The sequence below is a fragment of the Artemia sp. Qi Xiang Cuo genome, chromosome 6 (assembly GCF_049724085.1).
Source record: "Artemia sp. Qi Xiang Cuo chromosome 6, ASM4972408v1, whole genome shotgun sequence".
Taxonomy (NCBI): Eukaryota; Metazoa; Arthropoda; class Branchiopoda; order Anostraca; family Artemiidae; genus Artemia; species Artemia sp. Qi Xiang Cuo.
Window position 1 is genome coordinate 45,682,709 of NC_142799.1, and position 19,369 is coordinate 45,702,077.

Sequence of the window (19,369 nt, forward strand, 5' to 3'; positions counted from 1 at the left end):
AGTGTTATTTCCATTATTCTACTAATGTACTATTTGTACCCTTATTTTGGCTTTCTGCTACCCAACCCGGCATATAAGCAGGAATATATTTCGACGGGGGTTCAGAACTTGAAGCTTGAGGAGGGCGAATTAAAATATAAGTGCAAAAAAGTTAACTATGTGAATGCTGCATTAAATAATAGGAAAAATCATCTAAATTTTTGCAGGTGAGGGGCACGCGTCCGAGTGCCTTCAACCCCCTCCCCCCCCGCGTCCAGCTCGCAAACTTCTTTAGTTCTTCCACTAATTTTTTTTGTCCTTTCCTCTTGCCCTTATCGTCTCTTGGTTGTAATAGCGATTCTGAATAAGTTAATCAGCTCCTTTTTCTTTAGTTATTGGTATATTAGTATCATCTTTAATAACTTCATTTTCGAGCTTTGTCGCTAGTTTATCCCTATTGCTGGATGTAGCTTTGCGTAATGCCAATAATTATTGTTAACAATAACGACTATTGTAATTTATAAATTTGGAAAAGCGTGTTTGTGCCTCATTCTTATAGGAAGTAATTTGTTTTCAATATTTTATAGAATTACACAATATTTGGGGCGTCATTAACTCCAGTTAATCCAATCTTTGGTTGCAGCCGCTACATTAATGAAGACGAAGTTGAAGGGTCCATAATTCTTATTGAGAGAGGGTAAGTCTGGCCAAGAATTCACATTGTTAAAAGTGATAGACCATAGCCTCTCCTTGTGCCAGCTTAATGTTAATTATCTGAAAATTTTCTTAGGCTAAAGAATGTTTGGAGTGTTGTTGACAATGCACAGTTTCGGGCATTTTTAGTTTTTGTCTTAAACTGATTTTGTTCTGTTTTGTAGCCCCTGGCAAAGGATTGCTAAGTATCACGTCGGAAATGCTTAAAAATTGTGCCCAAAAATTATTTTTTTTCTGGTCCTTGAACTTCGCTACTTTAATGGCCTATGAACATCCGCGGCCCTTAGCTAATGAGTTTCAGAGCCTAGTAAAAATTCGTTATTTGCGAGCAAATTAATTTAAAAATTTAAAGAAGAACATAAGATTTTGATTCCTTCAGTTTATGGGTTGAAAAATTTCTGTCTTGGATTTAAAGAACATTTCTTCTTAAAAGCCATGAGTAGTTCTTTCTCTCGGTTTTAAAATAGATGTATCATGATTGCCCTATGGAAAATGTGAATTGAAGCTGTCTTGATAGTTTTATGACTATAGACAAAATTCAGAAATTCTTATCAAGGGCTCCTTTTTATTTCAGAATTCTCTGAATGATAGACATAAATAACTGGTTCTCTCGAGTTTATATTATGGTTCATTAGTTCTTGAATTCGAGTACGGAAACACTTAAGGGTTTCTATTTATCAAATTGATAAATTTGGTCAAAGCGATAAAAGACTTGAAAGTCTAATTAGAGTAAAGTTAAGACAGATTTTCTCTGTGAGAGGCAAAGCTGGCATAACTTTTTCAGAGTTGCATGAAAATGGTTAATTTCACTTCTTTATGATATAGTCTATCATCCTAAGGCAGATAGGCATGTAGTAAGGCCAATTCAGTCTATCAGTTCTGTAAGCCCTTTGAAGGTAATTGGAGACCAAAATATTATTCAAAAGTTCATGACTGACAATATTCACTGAACTAGCAGGCGAACGGGTTACCGGGATTTTTCCTATTCTATGGGTTTTGCCTACTGGGAAAACCCACTGGAATTGCAGTGTGGTGACCGAGATTTTTGGGTTGAATCCTAACCAACAATGTCAACTGAACTTGCAGGCGAACGGGCGACTGATATTTTTCAAACTGTTCAGGCTTTGTCTATTGGGAATGCCCACTGAGATCACAATGGGTTGACCAAGATTTTTGGTTGACTCATGGATAATAATGTCCAATGGACTACGAGGCAAATGGGTGACCAAGATTTTTCCTATTGTATGGGCTTTTTCTACTGGGAAAGCCCACTGGAATCACAATGGGGTAACCGAGATTTTTGGGTTGAATCCTGACCAGCAATGACCACTGGACTTGCAGGGCGACCGAGGTTTTTCAAACTGTTCGGGATTAGCCTTTTGGGAAAGTCCACTGGAATTATAGTGGGATGACGGAGATTTCCGGTGGTCTCATAACCGACAATGCCCACTGCAGCTGCAGGTGAACGGCCGACCGAGGTTTTTCATATTGTATGGGCTTAGTTTACTTGTGAAAGGCTACTGAAATTGCAGTAGAGGACCAAGATTTTAAGCAGAAAACTTATGGCCAACAATCACCTGGACAAGCAGGCTATAGTTTAAGGTTTTATAACAGCAGCTGTTAAAATTACGACTTTTGGGGCTAATTAGTTGTCTCATAAATCAGTCTGTTTTCTTTATTTTTGCTTGGGTTTCGTTAGAATTTAGTTGTATACAGAAAGCCATCGATATGACGGCAGGATAAATCTGTTGAGAGCTGTATAAATTAGTATGTTATTTTTTGCAGAGTACTTAATGTTCTTTCGGCTAATGAAACAGCATTCTTGTTTTATGTTACATGGGCTTTTCTGCTTCCAGTAAAGGGTCTGCATCATCTAAGAATCGCCCACCATCCCATGCTCTGGTGTCCAAGTATAGTAAGATGTTTCTAGTAATTTCAACATGGACGTGTCTTTGGTTTCTTAATAATTGGTTTTGGTTCTCCTTTGGTTTCTTAAATAATTTTTCATTCCAAATTTTCTTTGTTTTTTGTCTCGATTCGTTTTCAATAGCCTAATACTAAAAGCAAGCGCCTAGAGTATATTATGCTTTTTTTAAAACAAGATTTTTAAACTCTTATTAACGCTGAGCAAAGATTAGTACCCCCCCCCCCTCTGAAAGAATCTTTTTTTGCTGTTCTTCAAGATATAAAATTCAAAGTAATAGATTCTTGAGAATTTTATGTTATTTTGGATAAGAATCACCCACCATCCCATGCTCTGGTGTCCAAGTATAGTAAGATGTTTTCTAGTAATTTCAACATGGACGTGTCTTTTGTCTGATGTTTTCACGAATGCTGGCTCAACCCGACATGACCCTCAACCCGACATAGTGTCCTACTGATGTATCGGTCATGTCCTAAAAGAAATCGTTTTTCTTAATGATCCGTAGCTTACGCTTATTTATAATGTAATTTTTATTAGAGAGTGTTCATTTGTCACAAAAGCAGTCCAAGCTGAACAGTCTGGGGCCATCGCGGCCATTATAATGGACAATGACTTTACGAATGATGATCATCTGGTTGATATGGTTGATGATGGTACAGGAAGAGAAGTTGACATTCCAGTTACTTTTATATCAGGGAAAGATGGGTAATTGTTATTACTATTTTTATAAGTTATTTGTGAACAGGTTCGTATAATTCTTTTCTGGGGTCGGTATGGATGGGTTTCACTTGTTTGAATTTAAATATTGTCTGAATCGGAAAAGCAATATGATTCTCGATTTTTATGATTATTGGCACAAAGTAAGCTCGTGGCCCCTCCAACACCTCTCCCTCCTTAATCCCTGTCGTTTTTTTTTTAAGAAAAAACGGACACATGCTGTACCTTATTTGATCGGTTACCGAAACATCTTAACTCTGTATTATAGAAGGCTTAAAATCGAGCAATGGCTTTACACCGCTCCTAACAATACCATTTTTTTTAGCATAAGTGTTGGTCGTCGGATCTTGTGCCTAATTTAAAACAGAATCACGCATAGATTTTTCAATGTGTACGGTTAGAGATAAAAAGCGGGCCATGGCCATTCCTTCGTGCATCACCAGCAGAAAATTTGGCACTAGACCTGTATTATTGGAGCTAAAGTGGGTCGAGGGTCCTTCTACTACCCTTAACACCAATCTCACCACAAAATTTTAAAAGACATTTAGGCCTGTTGCACCATGTTTGACCAGAATCACGCAAGGATTTGGAATGTATATGACTGGAGAACCAAAGTCCGCCAGAGGTCGATCCAACATCCCCTGGCCTTTCTCTGTTCTGACTTCCAAATTTTAGCATAAAGGTGATAATTTTGCATCTTGCTTCGGCTGGAGTCATGCAGTGATTCTTTATATGTATGATTGGAGGCACAAAGTGTCCACTGGCCACTGAAACACCTGTTGGCTCAAGCTTTATGGGGTCAATACTTTAAACAGCAGGAAATAAGAATGATGACTTCCAAAGGTGGTTTTCTCCAAACTTTAGTACGGAAGCTTTAAATTCCGACTGAACATTATAAATCCCAAAAATGTTAGATCACTGGTCTCTACGGTCCAGGCACTATCAGGCATCAAAGTTTCAAAAGTTGGGGGCGCTCTGAACTATGAAATTTTGAAGCCTACTAAGACCTGGACCGTAAAGATCATCAGCGGGGTAAAGCTTCTTTGGACAAGTCTCATGGGGAATAGGTACCTGCCTAGAAAATTCCATGCGATTCCTATTATTTTGCTGCCACTTTCACGGCAAGCTACCGTAGAAGGGACCAATCTGATGCACTCAATTCCAGGCTAATCGATCCAAAATTTTTCAGATCCAAACATTGCTGTACTACCTTACAGTCTGTCGCCTTTTACTGCTTCCTAAATCGACCAAAACGCGTCTCTTTATTATGTGTGTGTGTGTGTGGATTCTTATGATATGATCTTCTTAGGATTTCATTTCGTGCTTGTAGGCATAAGTGATCATTATAAGATCATTATAAACCCCACAGCTATATACACTAGCTTTCTTGTAGAATGTTTGGCATGTCGCGCCTTTTTGAAGCGTAATTAGGTAAGGATTATCAGCCTGTATGACTTGAAGATCCTAATGTGCCACTTGCCCTATCAACAACCCTCTTCCTTAGGAGGAGAACTTTTCAACTTGCAATTAGGCATAAAGCACTTCATTTGAACTGCAATAATGCAACGGAAAAAAAAAACGGAAATCCGTTTCTCTGTCCGTTTTTTATCGAAAAACAGAAATTGCCTGTTTTTTCTTTTTTAAGGTCTTTTTAATAGATATTTCTGTTTTTTTTTTAGCCGTTTAGGTTTATGAGAATATATTGAACATTGAGAAATATTCGAAAAGGCTATATAAATCAAAATTTATCACTTAAAAACATTCAAAGTTCAAGTGACTTTGCAATCATTCGTGAGCACCGCTTTCGCGTAAAGTACCCAGTAATATTAAATGTACTCTCACTCGGTACTAAAGTTGCAGGCACTGCGAGATGCATGCATGCAATTTCTCTTAACTCTGGGCAAGTGTAGAAGTAGTCAGTCCAAAATTCTAGCAGATCAGAATTATTTTTTCCTGATCTTCGTCTCTCACTCAAGAACAATGGAACTCTCTCCTCATATGCCCTAATAGTGTTTGCTGCTACGTGAGCAGTGCTTATATTGTTAGCATTTTGACTTGAAGATTTCATCCGAAGCCCAGTCGTTTCGAGAAACTTGCTCAAAGCAAACAAGCTGTCTTCTTGACGTGGACTCGGTGATGCATTTTGGTTACTTTCTGTTTTGATAGGAAAGAGAACGACGTCAATTGAGAAAGATGCGGAGTTCGATTGGATTTGAATGAGTTCTTCTCTGCTTTTCTGCTCGGAAATGAACTGCTGGAGAAGTGAAGAGACGGATTGATGAGCTAAATCTCTGTCTATATCGCTATTTTTTTTCGTAAATTACAGGGTCATAAAAGCCGGCTGTTGTGAAGAGTAGTATATTAAACCTAGGACCATTATATATATATATATAAAATCAATCTTATATATAAATAATAGGCAACTTGCATAACATACAACCTTTGCCTCATGGGCTTTAGGGGGTTTTGTCATCCCTGGAAGCACAGTTATTTGGCTTTTCGACTATTTTGAACAAGATGGCTATTCCAAAATTTTGATCAGATATCCTTGGGGGGAGGATAGCTAAAGGGCTATGGGAGGGGAACTGGTTGCCCATGCGACCACCTTTTCATATGCTTCTCAACATGCCCTGAAAGTTTCAACTTGATGCCCTCAGTGGTTCCTTGGATATTGCTGATATTACCTTTTCACAACAAGCAAGCATATAGTTTGTTTTAATTGTGTTTCTCATCCTTCCAACATTTATTTAGAGTTCCAATTTATTACCCTAAGCCTCTTTAGAAACCCATGATCAAAAATGCCCTCTTTTCCAATAAAAACCCAATATATTAACAATGGACAACTTGCATAACTTACAGTCCTTGCCCTGAGCTCTAGAAGAGGGGGCGTCAACCCTGAAGACATAGTTTTTGATCTTTGGACTGTTTTTGACAGAATTGCTATTTCAAAATTTTAATCAGATGCATTTGGGGGAAAAGGGGCCTTGGGGTCTAGTTGCCTTCCGGTCACTTTTGACTCTTAACAAGTGCAATAGAACTTTGATTTCCAATCGAATGAGCCCCCTCCAAAGTTAACCCAGAATAAAACTGGGTCAAAAATTTTACAGTCTGTCATCTGGGGGGGGGGCACTAAAGTTTCATAATATACAAAAATTATTTACCAAATATTGAAAGCGATTCCACTATACTTTACCCCCCCCCCCCCTCCCCCTGCTAATTTCCAAAAACATTTAGCACGAATTGTTTACATCTCATGTGTTTCGTCGGCGTTAATTCAATTTACAGTTACACGGGTTGAAACAAGAGTGAATCATGGCAAAATACCTTGAAAACGCATAATTTGGGTTTTATATTTGCACATTAGGAAGGGGAGGGGCAAATTATAAGTATAGCTATATATATCTATGTAGCTACATTACCAAAAATTTCTACTTACTTAAATTTCTCTGATTGCAAGCTGTTTTTCATTCATAGAAGTTTTCTAGACTGACGAAACTCACCCTGCGCGCTTGGATTTTGTTTTGATTCGTGACTAGCAAGAATCCAGACTCCCCATATGGCAAGTATCAAAATCCAACAAAAGTCGCAAGATTGCGATAAGGTGCTACTTGCAACCAAAACAGGGAGAAAAACGGGTTTAAGAAAAAACAGAAACGGTAAAACGGTAAGAAAGAAAAACAGAACAGAAACAAAAACAGTATTGAAAAAGCGGCTGTTTTCTGTTTTCTCAAAAAAAACACCAGAAAACGACGACAGAAACAGAAACGGTGCCGACCCCTATTTTAAAATGCTTATTTTGGAAATTCATTTTTTAATATTCGAAGCAGACATTTTGCTACTGGGCCAATAAAGTTGTGCATTAAATTTGAATTGACGTGGTTTATAACAAGGGAAAGTTGTCTGAATAACTTAGGGCAGCATCTACATCAAGTTGAAAACTTGTTGTACTTGGAGCATTATGTCAAGTTTTTACCACTATTCCACAGTACAATATCGTACATCATCTGCTATGTTGGAAACTTTCACGTTGCCATATTTAATTTTTCATCTAATCACTATTTTCAAAATTTTCTGTGTCAGGGTCGATATAAGTTTTATGTTTTGAGGAAGCATTCGGATATTAAACCATGGTCATCATAGCGATGATAACTTTCGCTGGTTGGTCTATGTCTATCTGTCATTTTTTTATTGACATAAATTTGAGTCTTAAAAACATTTGGTTTTCATCTCTATCACGGAGAATGACTTGTAAGCAAGAATCGCAATCACACTTTCGAAGACAGGGGGAGGGGTTAGATCCGTGGTTCTCAAAGTGGTAGCTTACTTTCCTTATGTGAGTATATTTCAATACAACTGGATAAACTTGAATTTAAATATCACTTAAATTTAAAGTTATTTCAACAAAGTCAAACTCTTCTTTAAGTTGATTAAAAAAATTACGTATCAGTAACATTCATTAAAGATTTCTCTTTTATTAGAGCTTGAGATGGGATTGAAAGATTTTTCAACAAGAATGTGTTTTTCAAAGAATATATATATTGATGATTCTGTAGAAGCAATTAGACGCAATAGGTTTAATAATTTCATATAATAAACCCTAAAAGCTGTAGCTTTCTATTTTCGTTTATTTTGTTTACTTCTGTGAAAGTTTGGAATTACTGTGTTGTTATTTGTTATATCCTGTCTAAACTATTTACTATTGTTATTATTAATGACATGCGGCTTGAAAAAAAAATTCACTCGCCTGAATTTTATCTAATTAAGTATTAATGCCTCGTATAAAAAAAATGTTTTGTTTGTTATATATATAAATAGCGAATTGCATATGATCTTTTTATAAGGGTAACTCAAAGGTGTGATAAATATATTCAGGGAAAAGTAAATGGATCACTTTTTGAAGAATATGTAAGGTTTTTATTTTATAAACTGAGGTTTGTTATATACAAACTTATGATTTTATAATTTCATAAATAGTAGCGCGATCTTTTTTTATTTTTAGTTGCTGGCAACTAAAAGTTCTTATATGAAGTATTTTGTATATGAGGCGTTAATACCCAAATTAGATAAAAATCTTTATTTTCCTCAAACTGTATATTCTCCTATATCTTTTTGTATCCCATTTTTCAGATGACAGAATGAATGAGCCGAAGAAAAAATGGAGACAATAAGGTATTCGATGTATGGAATATGGCTTTATATCGTCAACAAGAAATAGTTATCTACCTCTCTATGTTTTATGTAGTACGACGTTGTTAAACGAATCGATGAAGCCTTCTAAGCTTAAGGAACATTTAATAAGGCTCCATAGCAACAAAAAAGACAAGAATTTAACGCTTATTCAAACAACCAAAGAAATATATCTGAAAACACCAACATTGCAATAACCCATAGGGGTAACATCTAAGAGAAAAGATGATGGACTGCGTGCCTTTCATAATATTTCTTTGATGATCGCAGTCTAGCAAGTTGCACACTGTTGGCGCAAAACTTGTTCTAAAAACTGTAACTGAGGCAATACACACCGTGTTGCACAAACCACCCTTCAGTATTGTAAAAAAAATTCCACTGAGTAATAATACTGTACGATGAAAGATCGACCAAATGGCTAAGAGTATAGAAGAGTAGAAGTGCTTTTCATGTGACAGCAAAACGCATTCCGAATTCTCGATACAGTTTGAAGAGTCAGCATTACCAGGAAACAAAGCTTTGCTTTCAGATTATGGAGACTTTCAAAAGAAGAAAAAATTCCCAAGATTTGTTATTTGCCAAATATTTGGAAACTGATGACTTTCTGGCATACTAAAAACAAGTTATAAAGAATGTATTATCGGTGCATGGTATCATTCATCAACTTCATTTGGTCGCAAGAATACTTGCATGGTCACAAAATAATGTCATTAGAGCAGTTTATAAAATCAAAAGAAATGCCTTAAATAAGAGATTATTGGCTCAACTTTGTTTGGGAAATGATGATGATTGTTTGCTACTTAACACAGAAGCACTTTGATTATCTGAAAGTTGATAAATTTAGATCACCTCTATTTCCTCTTTGGTTCGGTGTTCGATTTTCGGGGGGGGGGGGTAAAGACAATCTTTCGGCACAATTGAATTATTTCCGAATTGACATCGTTCGTGTTACTGATTGATTTGCCAGATTTAACGAGACTAGTTTGAAACTACAAGGTGACCCTTTAAATTTAATCAAAACCAGAAGTGTAATCTCTGCCTTTCTTAAAAAATGTTTGCTGTACGGACAAAATTTGGGAATAGGAGAATGTTCTCAGTTTCTAAATCTTTCAAAATTGCCAAATAGAGATGAACATTTGTTTGCTTATTGTAAACACATAACGGTGCTACATTTGGACCTTAACCAAAGATTAGAAGACATTCTTCGCTTAGATAATTTCGGAGGCAAATGCTGATGAACACATATTAAAAAAGGAGCAATTTATTGAATCATCCACGAATGAAGAGCTAAAACTAATACTGAAACGAGGATTTGACAATTTCAGGTCACAAAAATAGATCTCAATTTTATATTGAATATTAAGGTTAATTGTACCGAAGTCGTTTGGTTACTTTTCGTCTTTGTATTTTGTAGAATGTTGATTCAGTGTCGTTGTGAGTCTCGTTTCAAAGAAAGAAACTAACTATAAGTTAGTACTCGTGGGGAGTTACGGTTGCTACTCACCTACATTAAGTCGGATATAAATACAGTCATGACATATCGTCAGATTCAACCAAGTCATTGATTTTTATTGTATTTTAAAGCAAAAGTAGCAATTTTAAATAAATACTTCTTCAACGAAGGTTTTTTTTTATGTTTAGATTTTGCGTCATCATTTACTATTCAAGACATCAAGGTAAATTTTTACCTTTTCTATTGTGCATTTATGTGGTTGATCACCCAGGGTCCGTGGGAATGTTTTGAGGCAGGCCAGTGGACAAGTTCTGACAATGAAAAGGAGTTTGTGGTCTAAAAGGGTTTTGGAACCACTGGGTTAGATAGTCGTGTTAAATACATATGGTTCATTTCTGATGTGCATTTGAGCCTAAGACAAATCTGTCTCTGGAACGAAATTGTTCTTACCATCAAATAAATGTGAAATAGATGAAAGTCTCATTGTTTTGGGGCGAAGATACCTTGTGTATATAGTATACTTTTAAAAATAAAAGCATTGATTAGGAGTTAGGAAACAGAGAATAAGGCTTATTTTAAGCAGAAAGCGCGTATTCTGAGATCGCATTTAATAAACGAGTCATCATTTTTCTGGTTAAAAAATATATTCTTTTTGGAACACACCATTTTAAATGTTTTGACGAATTTACAGCTATGATTTTTAATCGGTAGCCAGCGAACAAGACAAAAGGGTTGCTCCTGTAACACATTAGTTGGCGAGGCCAACCAACGCTTGTTGCAACACTCCACGTTTCTGAAGCAATGTAAATCTAATTTACTTTGTTTTTATAGTTCCACTGTGCATATTTAAGTTGACTGTAAAGCCATGCTTTTCCAAAATTTTTCATCTGGTCATGGTTATTTTCAGCCCAAATCCTCAAAAATTTGAAAAAAGAGGAGAACAGCGAATGGTAGGAAGATAATTGCCAAAGGGTTCGAAAAACTTCGAAGGTTTTCAAAGATGAAAATCAGATCGTTAAAGAATTCTAAACATTTTCTTGGAAAATCCTCTCAGTATTAGAATAGAAAAAAAAGAAAGAAAATGATGTAACACCAGGATCCTATTGGCAGTTTCTAAATTGAAAGTGAAGCAGTACTAGTTTAAGATAAAGTGGAGGAATCGGCTCTCTTTCTAAAAAATACGAAATTTCTTACCTTTCCCAAGAAGGATAGTCACAGAAGCTTGTTTATTTTTCTTCTTCTTTTTTTTACCAGGAATGAAAGCCAATCAGTTTGGCTGCCTTGTGTGGAAAAACAACAAATGTGTGGAAAAAACAACAAACTATTTAAAAGCCATGTATAAAATCTCCCTGTGTCTGAGAATATACTGCTGTGCAGAAGAGTATTTTTTTTTTCCGCAAATGGGTATGTGGTCCTGAAAGCTTATAAAAATGTAAAAAACTGGAAACGTATTATCCTCATTTATTTAAGTAGATTAACAGTTACAACAAAACAGGACATGAATTTATTTGACGTAATGACGGAATGAGGTATGTCTGTATTCATGGAAGTCCCTATTGCATTGCATTTTATTTATAATCGCAGCGTAACCACTTATATAAAGACAAATTACTTCCATTGCTTACCACCACAGATTTCAACGAACTGCAACATGTCTTGTGAATTTTTTTTTAATGGGCTGTTTGCATAAATTTTTGGCCCTTGTACCTGGGTTTCACTAATCATGTCTCCCCCCCCTGAGGCAAACATTTTAACTCTTTGACCGGTTGGTTACAATAGCTGTTTTGAAATTTTAATCTGATCCAATATGGAGGTGCCAGGGGGCAGAAACGGGAGTTGAAAGTGCGGTTGCACTCCCTTCGAAAACTTTTATCTTGTAATTAGTGTACCAGGACTCACAGTTTGCCGCCGAATTAGCCCACCACTAACCATCTGCAGCCATCTTTTCTATATGGCGAGGCCTAGGGGCGTGAATGCATGGAAACACGTAGATCTTTATTAAGTCAACGTTTTGTAGTGGTGTTAATTAAATCAATTTACAGAATTAGCAAGCACCTGATTCACAACAATCTGATCTAAACTGTAAACTTTGGAGTCATCATTTAATGAGAGTATATAATGTGCGTGGTTTTTTTTCTGCTGAATACACTCTGAAATATTTTAATATTGTATTTATTTATCCATGAACAAAACAAAAAAAAATGTTTACACCATTTGTAATAAAGAAATCTACCATCTTAACCACTCTTCTATGTAGCCCAAGAACCTGGCTCCAGGATGTACGGCATGGACAAATTAAATCAATTTTGTATTTTTTATCCATTGAAATCAGTTAGATTGTGCTAGACAATTGATCTTATTAAAAAATAGAATTAAAAAGTTCTTATTTTAAGGAAATCAAGAGCCATGAATGATTGAAGCTAGACAAAAATGGGATATGGTGGCTTAATCTAATGTCTTAAAAAATATATAAGAATGTATTTAAAATATGCATATCTTGGCTGTTTAATCTCTAAAAGAGACGTAAACAAAGAACTTTTCTGTAGTCGAACAACCGCCCCCCTCCCTCCCCTACTTCCCATAAAGGGATTTTACTGATTCTATTTCTTCGTATTCCTAATGAAAATCTTAGGTACGAGTCTGAAAAAAATTGCCGTTGTTTTAGATTATTAACGTTTAAAGCCTTTTTCTCTGCAGGGTTATGATTAAGCGGACACTAGAAAGGCTACAACTTCCGCATGCCATCATAAACATCCCTGTCAACATAACAAAGTATGGAACCAAGGTGAGGTTCACTCCGTGGCTAGTCTGGTAGTCTAAATTGCTGTGACGATGATATACCTTGTGATTTCCTTAAAACAAAGTAAGTAACAGGTAAATAAGTTATTTTAATTGTTTTTTTTTTCAAGTTTATTGCTTGCTTGTTATTGCTTGAATGTGCATTTAATTAGCTTTTTTGGTAGCCCAGATCCATGCAAGGAATTTAAACATGTAGGATTGGAGGCACCAATTAGGATCAACACCACTCTAACACTCCCTCCCCTCTCTATGGCCTAAGTTTTTGCAGAAAGGTAGAATTATTGCACCTTGTTTAAACTTGAATCTAGCTAAATGGAGGGTGATTCGGAAGTCTGTCAAAACTTGGTGCAAAATAAATTCTACCTTGGTGCCAAAAGAGCTAAGTTCAAACTGCAGACTTGTTAGATGCGAAATAGGCTAAACCCAAGCTGCAGGATTTTAGTAACGTGGTTCAAAAACAAGCTAAGTCGAAGATGTAACATGACTCGGTGCAGGAAGGAGCTGCTTCCAGTGGTGATTCTGGCCTCTTTTGGGCCCGGGGCAAAATCTGGATTAGAGCCCTCCTCTGTCTCCCAAAAATTTTCATGCCAAATTTTAGCGAAATTTTCATTTATTAATAAAATTTCTATTTATTTAAATCCGATTTCTTTTTAGCCTCTGCAAAAGTATTAATTACCTTGGCCCAATTGATTGCTTCTAATTCTTCTCATTCTACGCTCATTAACACTAAATCATTTAGTCACCCCTGGCCTATAGTCGATCTGATGTGCCGTACGTACGTTAATATTAATTTAAGTTTACTAAACGACCGCTCATTACTGGCCACCAACGGTGCAATCGCTAATAACATTTGATAGCTCTTACGTTTGTGAAGACCTATTAATCTCCGAATTGCACAATTAATTCTAAGAACATTACAATTAATTAATTCGGTCTATTAAGTTTTATTTCAAGTAATGGTGATGACGATACGGGGAAAATAAAAATTTTTGATTCAATTTGCTTATTATTGTTTCCAACTCCACCCTCTACTTTGTTTTAATAAAAATTCAAACTTACAAAATAATCATAACTGTTAGTTATTTATTTAATATTTTTCACTCCAAAAATTTCTGTGCCCGTGGCAAGTACTCCCTCTACCCCCCCCTAAAACCGCCTCTTGCTACTTCATGACTATGTGTTAAATAATGAAGTCCAAGCTCGACTTATTCATTTAGCTTTTACAGTCTGAGCGCTACTAGGCTTCGGAATTCATTAGTTGGGGATTTCCGAAACTTTTAAACTTGCTAGCGTAAGGACGGTAAGAGTCAACTGTATAAAATTCTCGCGATCCCCCCCCCCCCCCACACAAAAAAAACAGTTTTTCAGCAAAAAGTCAGAAAAGTTGCTACTTCTTCTGACAAGAACCGTGCAAGTATGTTAGGTATGTATGACTGGAGAACTAAAACAGGTCCTTCACCCCCAACGGCTCCTCCTTCCCACTGTCAACTTCTTAGCAGAGGTTTAGGCATGTTACAAATTGTTTGAACTAAGCCTGAGATGTTGGACTTCCAGAAGGACTCGTAATTCCTGTGACGTCTTCGATATTCTCGAAATGAGAACCTCAAATTGAGGTCACACCACCTCTCATAGTTATTTTATATAGCATCGTCTTGCAGTAGGGTTCTCTCTTCTCTTCCCACTGTATACCACATATCAGTACATCGGAATGGTGCTTAGGAGCCCATAAAATACACATAAGGATCACTTTTAATTTTCCCACATACTAGCTACAAGGAGGTGTAGTAACGTTCTCATTCCTGAAGACACACACTTTTCTACCTTGGCAGGTTTAAAGAACTGGCATTTCGACACATTTTATAAAAAAAAAAATTGACGACCACTCTTTGATTGGATTCATATTACAAACTTTCCGTGACGAGAATTTTGGTGCCGCTTAGGAATAAACAATAGAAACTTTGCTAATCTAAAATAGCATTTATTGATTTTACCGGTGGCATTCTCGGTAAGTAGATTAGGCGCACTGGCGAGGTAAATAACGTGGGGTTGGGACACAGAAGATAAATTGAAGCAACGACATCCTGGAGTACCGCCCCCGATTTTCAACAACATTCCTGTAAGCACATATAATAACGGAGGTTGTGTCCTTCACAACGGTTTGCCTGGTTTTGTGAAGCGTTTCTGAAATCATTAAGCCGAGATATTTCAAGTATGACACAGCAGGAACCGAATAATTTACAAGGGTAAAACTGTCACTTTGAGCTGTGTTGAACTTAGAAAACATCCGATAGACCAAAATTCACTTTGCAGTCTATTCAGGTTATCTTGCTCTCCATTTGACAGATACTGTCGAATTTGCGTACCAAAATGTTATAATTCTGGCGATACTGACATTTACGCCGCTGTGCAAAAGAGCGTCAAAAGATTGCATGCTTATCTCCAAAACGTCCGATGTATAGCTCGGAAAAATAGCATATTCAAATACTTCACACAAAATGCAATATACACTGATAGGGCCATTGGAGTATTTTTCCTTTTTCAATCGGTGTTATAATTCCTTTTAGGAAATTGTTGCGAATAATTCCCCCGGGTGATGCACATCTGGAAAAGAAGTTAAAGATTGAGAATAGAAACAATCAGGTTTTGAGGTGCATCGTTGAAAAGCCCTCAGCGTCTGTCCTGTTCTTAGCTTTAGACAGAGCTTTTCTCACGGCAATGTTAGTCTGTTTTAGTGATATGGCGACACCGCAATCCTATCCCTAAAAACGTCCAAACCAGCTAAAAACCTAACTGCTTGTGGTAAGATTTTTGATTCCGTAGACTGACGTATAATAAAAATCCTAATCGTCCATAGTCAGAGAAGAACTAGATGAACTTCCATCAGTTAGGATTATATTTTGTCACGATGGCTTATTTCGGTTGAAATGTTGTCCAATAATACGGTATTTTTTTCAGCTCAGCTTTAGGTTTGCGTTTAGTGCTCCGTTTCAACTCAAATACATTCTCTTGTACAGGTCTTCCACATGCAATCTAAATGCTCAGCCACAGTTTTGCGTGCTGCTTTGCTGTCTGAAGCTCGACAAATATAGACCATCTCGGTTTTTCTGTGCCAATCTTGACACACCTAGTAGGGACTGCAACTTACATGGCATGAACAATTTGATGGTAGCAATTGTTAAGATAAATTGTGGCAGATGTTTTGGGAGGGCTGGAGCAGAGTAAGTGGAACTACACTTTGATGCGGGAAAGGATAGAGGAGACAGTGGCCATATACAAATCAGCATCACATTTATTATAATTCTTCTAATGTACTGTTTGATCACCGACATTGAGCTTTTGAGGTCCCAAATTTCTCCTAGTAAAATAGAGAAGTTTGTTTCAGGAATCTATGGGACCCGAAGGGTGAAAGATAACAAAGGATGGAAACTGTATGTTTTTCCTGTTTCATTTGGCTAGAAGTTCCAATGTTTCTGAAGTTGCTGAGTCTATAGATCGGCTTTTTGTCGCTTGAGATACCAGTGCCGGTTTTTATCTTTATTCGAAATGTTGCTTGAATTTGAAATTCGCACAAAGAATTAATTACTAACATGCTCTGGAACGTGCCTACCAGTGGAGAAGAAAAGAAGCGACTTGAAACCTACCCTACAAGACTTTCACGTTACGAAATTGTATTAAATATCACCCAACTTGTTCTTTTGCAAGTTATAATGCTTTATTTTTCTTTTTGAAAAAGGAAATGCTAGAAAAATTAGTAAATTTACAGCTTTAAAATCCATATTCGTTGAGTATTTTTGTTTGATCAATTCTTTCAAAGCAAGTTAATACAAAACAAAAGAACAGTAAACCATCTCTAACAAAATTGTGGGTACAAACAAGTTTTTTGGGAATAACTAAAAGTAATTTCCTTGAATCGAAGGAACCTACATGTTTAAAAACTATGATGTTAATATTAATACGTTATGTATGATTAACTTATGGGACAAACCTAGAAATCTTGACATTCTAAACATGGTTATTTTCAAAATATTCTAGGTTGACCTCCTTCAAACCATTAGGTGAAATTTTGACTATTTTTAGTATCTAATAGGTAGCTACGCTCAGACTTCACTTATTCTGATGTAAATGTACTCAAATTAACAAAATCTAGCTAGGGAGCATTTTCGAAATGTCTTTTTCAGACAAGACATCTCCATTTTTCTAGCAGATTCGGCACGTCTCGCAAGTTTCTTGTTGATCTTTCCCCCCGAAAGTCCCAATTAGCCCCTTTCCCAGTACTTCCTGAATGTGGAGTATACACCTCCTGAGATTCTTGCTATCACTTTCCCAAATTAGGCACATCAGAATTAAAAGAATTTTTTCAACGCTCTCTTGTTTAGTTTTCAAATTTCTGGCTCTTAACACTCGATATGAGACCCTCCAAGGCCAGGGAGAGTTAAACTCAACATCCGAAAATCAATTATTCACAGAACACTTATAATATAATTGTATGATAAAACCTGAGGACCTTAATGATTGATTTCAATAGGTTTTTTCTGGGGGGGGGGGGGCTTGTTTTAGCAACCCAAAATTTTCCTATTGTAATTTGAGTTGTGAGAGCTGTTTACAGAAAAAAGTTTTTCCAATCTAGGTTCAATATTCAAGAATAAGTAGCATACAAATGGCCTATCCTAGATAGCCAGGAGCTATTTACAACAATCCACCTCTTCAGCTTCTTTTACACCTTAATTTTAACGATTTAACGTATTTCCATCATAAAATAAAATTTCAAAATAGGCGGTTGGCAAATAACAATAAGCATAAACGAATAGATTTCTGTTAGGCCTTTGCCACTTGCATCGACATCTAATTACGCAATCAGAGTTCTTGCATAATTTATCATGGTGCAATTTTTTATATGCTTAGTTTTTATTTTTACTGAAATGTTACTCGAATTTGAAATTCTCACAAAGAATCAACGTATTAACATGCTCAGGAACGTGCCTACCAGTGGAGGAGAAAAGAGGCGGTATCCAACCCTGGATTACTGTCGCTTGGTAAATTGTACGACCTCTAATCTACATGTAATATATATATATATATATATATATATATATATATATATATATATATATATATATATATTACATGTATAGATTCTATACATATTGCATGTATAGAAATTCGCAGTTATAATCAATTCCTTAATTCTATTTGCAGGAAATTGATTCTGCTTACATGCTGTGCCAATAGAATTAGTCCAAAATTCAGATGGAGAAGAATATGGTATAGTATTGGAATTCTGGAGCTTCAAGGATTGGAAATTATGGGAGATAATAATTTCACAAATTGTGAGAATTAAAATTTTGATTTGTAAATTTTGAGGTTCAGTCTATTACTGTTGCTAGTCTGGTGGATATTGTTCATTATATATGGGAATTGAATAATTTAGAGTGAGAGTGGTGTATTGATTTTGCGATGTAATTAAATTGCCTCAATTTGTCTTTCAATCCTTTCAATAAATTTTTTTTTGTGGAATTTTTTTTCTTTCTTTTTTCAGTTATTAGGAACTATGGTCGTGTAATGAATTTCCAGTTGTATAACAGCATTTCATAAACATGCTTGAATCATCTGGACGCCAAAGGACACATAAATACAGTAATGTAAGTGACAAAATACAGTAAATGTAAGTGAATATGCAGAAAAACAGCTTTTTGCTTACTCAGAACGGTATGCTAGGTAAATGAAACTTTTAGGAATGAATCTATAGTCCAAACTAAAGCCAAGTAAGGCATTTATGTGTTTACACCTTCCCTTCTCTTTTCAACACTGACTATTCTACAGTCTTGTTACAGGTCGGTTATAGGCAACAAATTCGACTTAGAGTACAGGTCAAATTTTGGGCACCGTCTTGATAAAGCCTACAGTCGAGGAGAAGCACTTTTAGTCAAAGATGAAGAAAAGTCTTCCCATTATCTTTTAAGCCTTACAAGTAGGAAATGAGTTAATAAGTTACTTGAAAAAATCATTCTAGGTCCATCCCTGAGATATTTATTCACATGTAAATTCCGAGCTCTACGGAAAGCTGCAGCTTGTCACTTACCGTCTTACTGTTTTCAAGCCATTTATGAGTTTGTCTTAAATTCGTAAGTTTCCATTCGGGAATTTAAAACATACTTTTGAAACTCTTCACACGTATCAGTTTTCAGTAAAACCTTCAGTAAAATGTTGACAAATTATTCGTAATTAAATAACTGCAACAATTTTCACTACCCCCTAAAAGTCAAGCAATCTTAACGAAAATAACAGCATCAGATTCAGCGTATCAAAAAACCCTGTTGTAAGGGCTTCAAGTTCCCCTTCTTGGTGTCCATCGACCTACTATTTAGAAAGAAATGTTCCATGATCTTGATTATGGTAGTAGATCGCAAACTGGATATTTTGGTGACTTAACACAAGTATAAGTGAGATTTTTGTTTACAGAAGTCACTTTTCTATAATTTTCAACTTATGCGACATATTTGTTGTTTTTTTGTTTCTTTTTCTATTTTTGAAACAAAATCTAGTTCGAAATAAAGTTCTAACGGATAGTGCTCTTTTTAAATAACAAAAGAGACTAC

The 19,369-nt window shown here is 36.0% G+C and overlaps 1 protein-coding gene across 2 annotated transcripts in view; it reads left to right on the forward strand.

Annotated features, from left to right (window-relative positions):
* LOC148951281 (PRADC1-like protein) overlaps positions 1–18,281 on the forward strand; it is a 43,272-nt gene extending 24,991 nt beyond the window's left edge. For both annotated transcript variants that reach the window (XM_089090217.1, XM_089090218.1), the window contains 4 exons: positions 567–676; positions 3,155–3,322; positions 12,672–12,837; positions 17,970–18,281. In XM_089090217.1, coding sequence (XP_088946343.1) covers positions 567–676; positions 3,155–3,322; positions 12,672–12,789 — 396 coding nt within the window. In that variant the 3' untranslated portion in view covers positions 12,790–12,837; positions 17,970–18,281. The remainder of the gene's footprint in view (positions 1–566; positions 677–3,154; positions 3,323–12,671; positions 12,838–17,969) is intronic.
* The last annotated feature ends 1,088 nt before the right edge of the window (positions 18,282–19,369 follow it).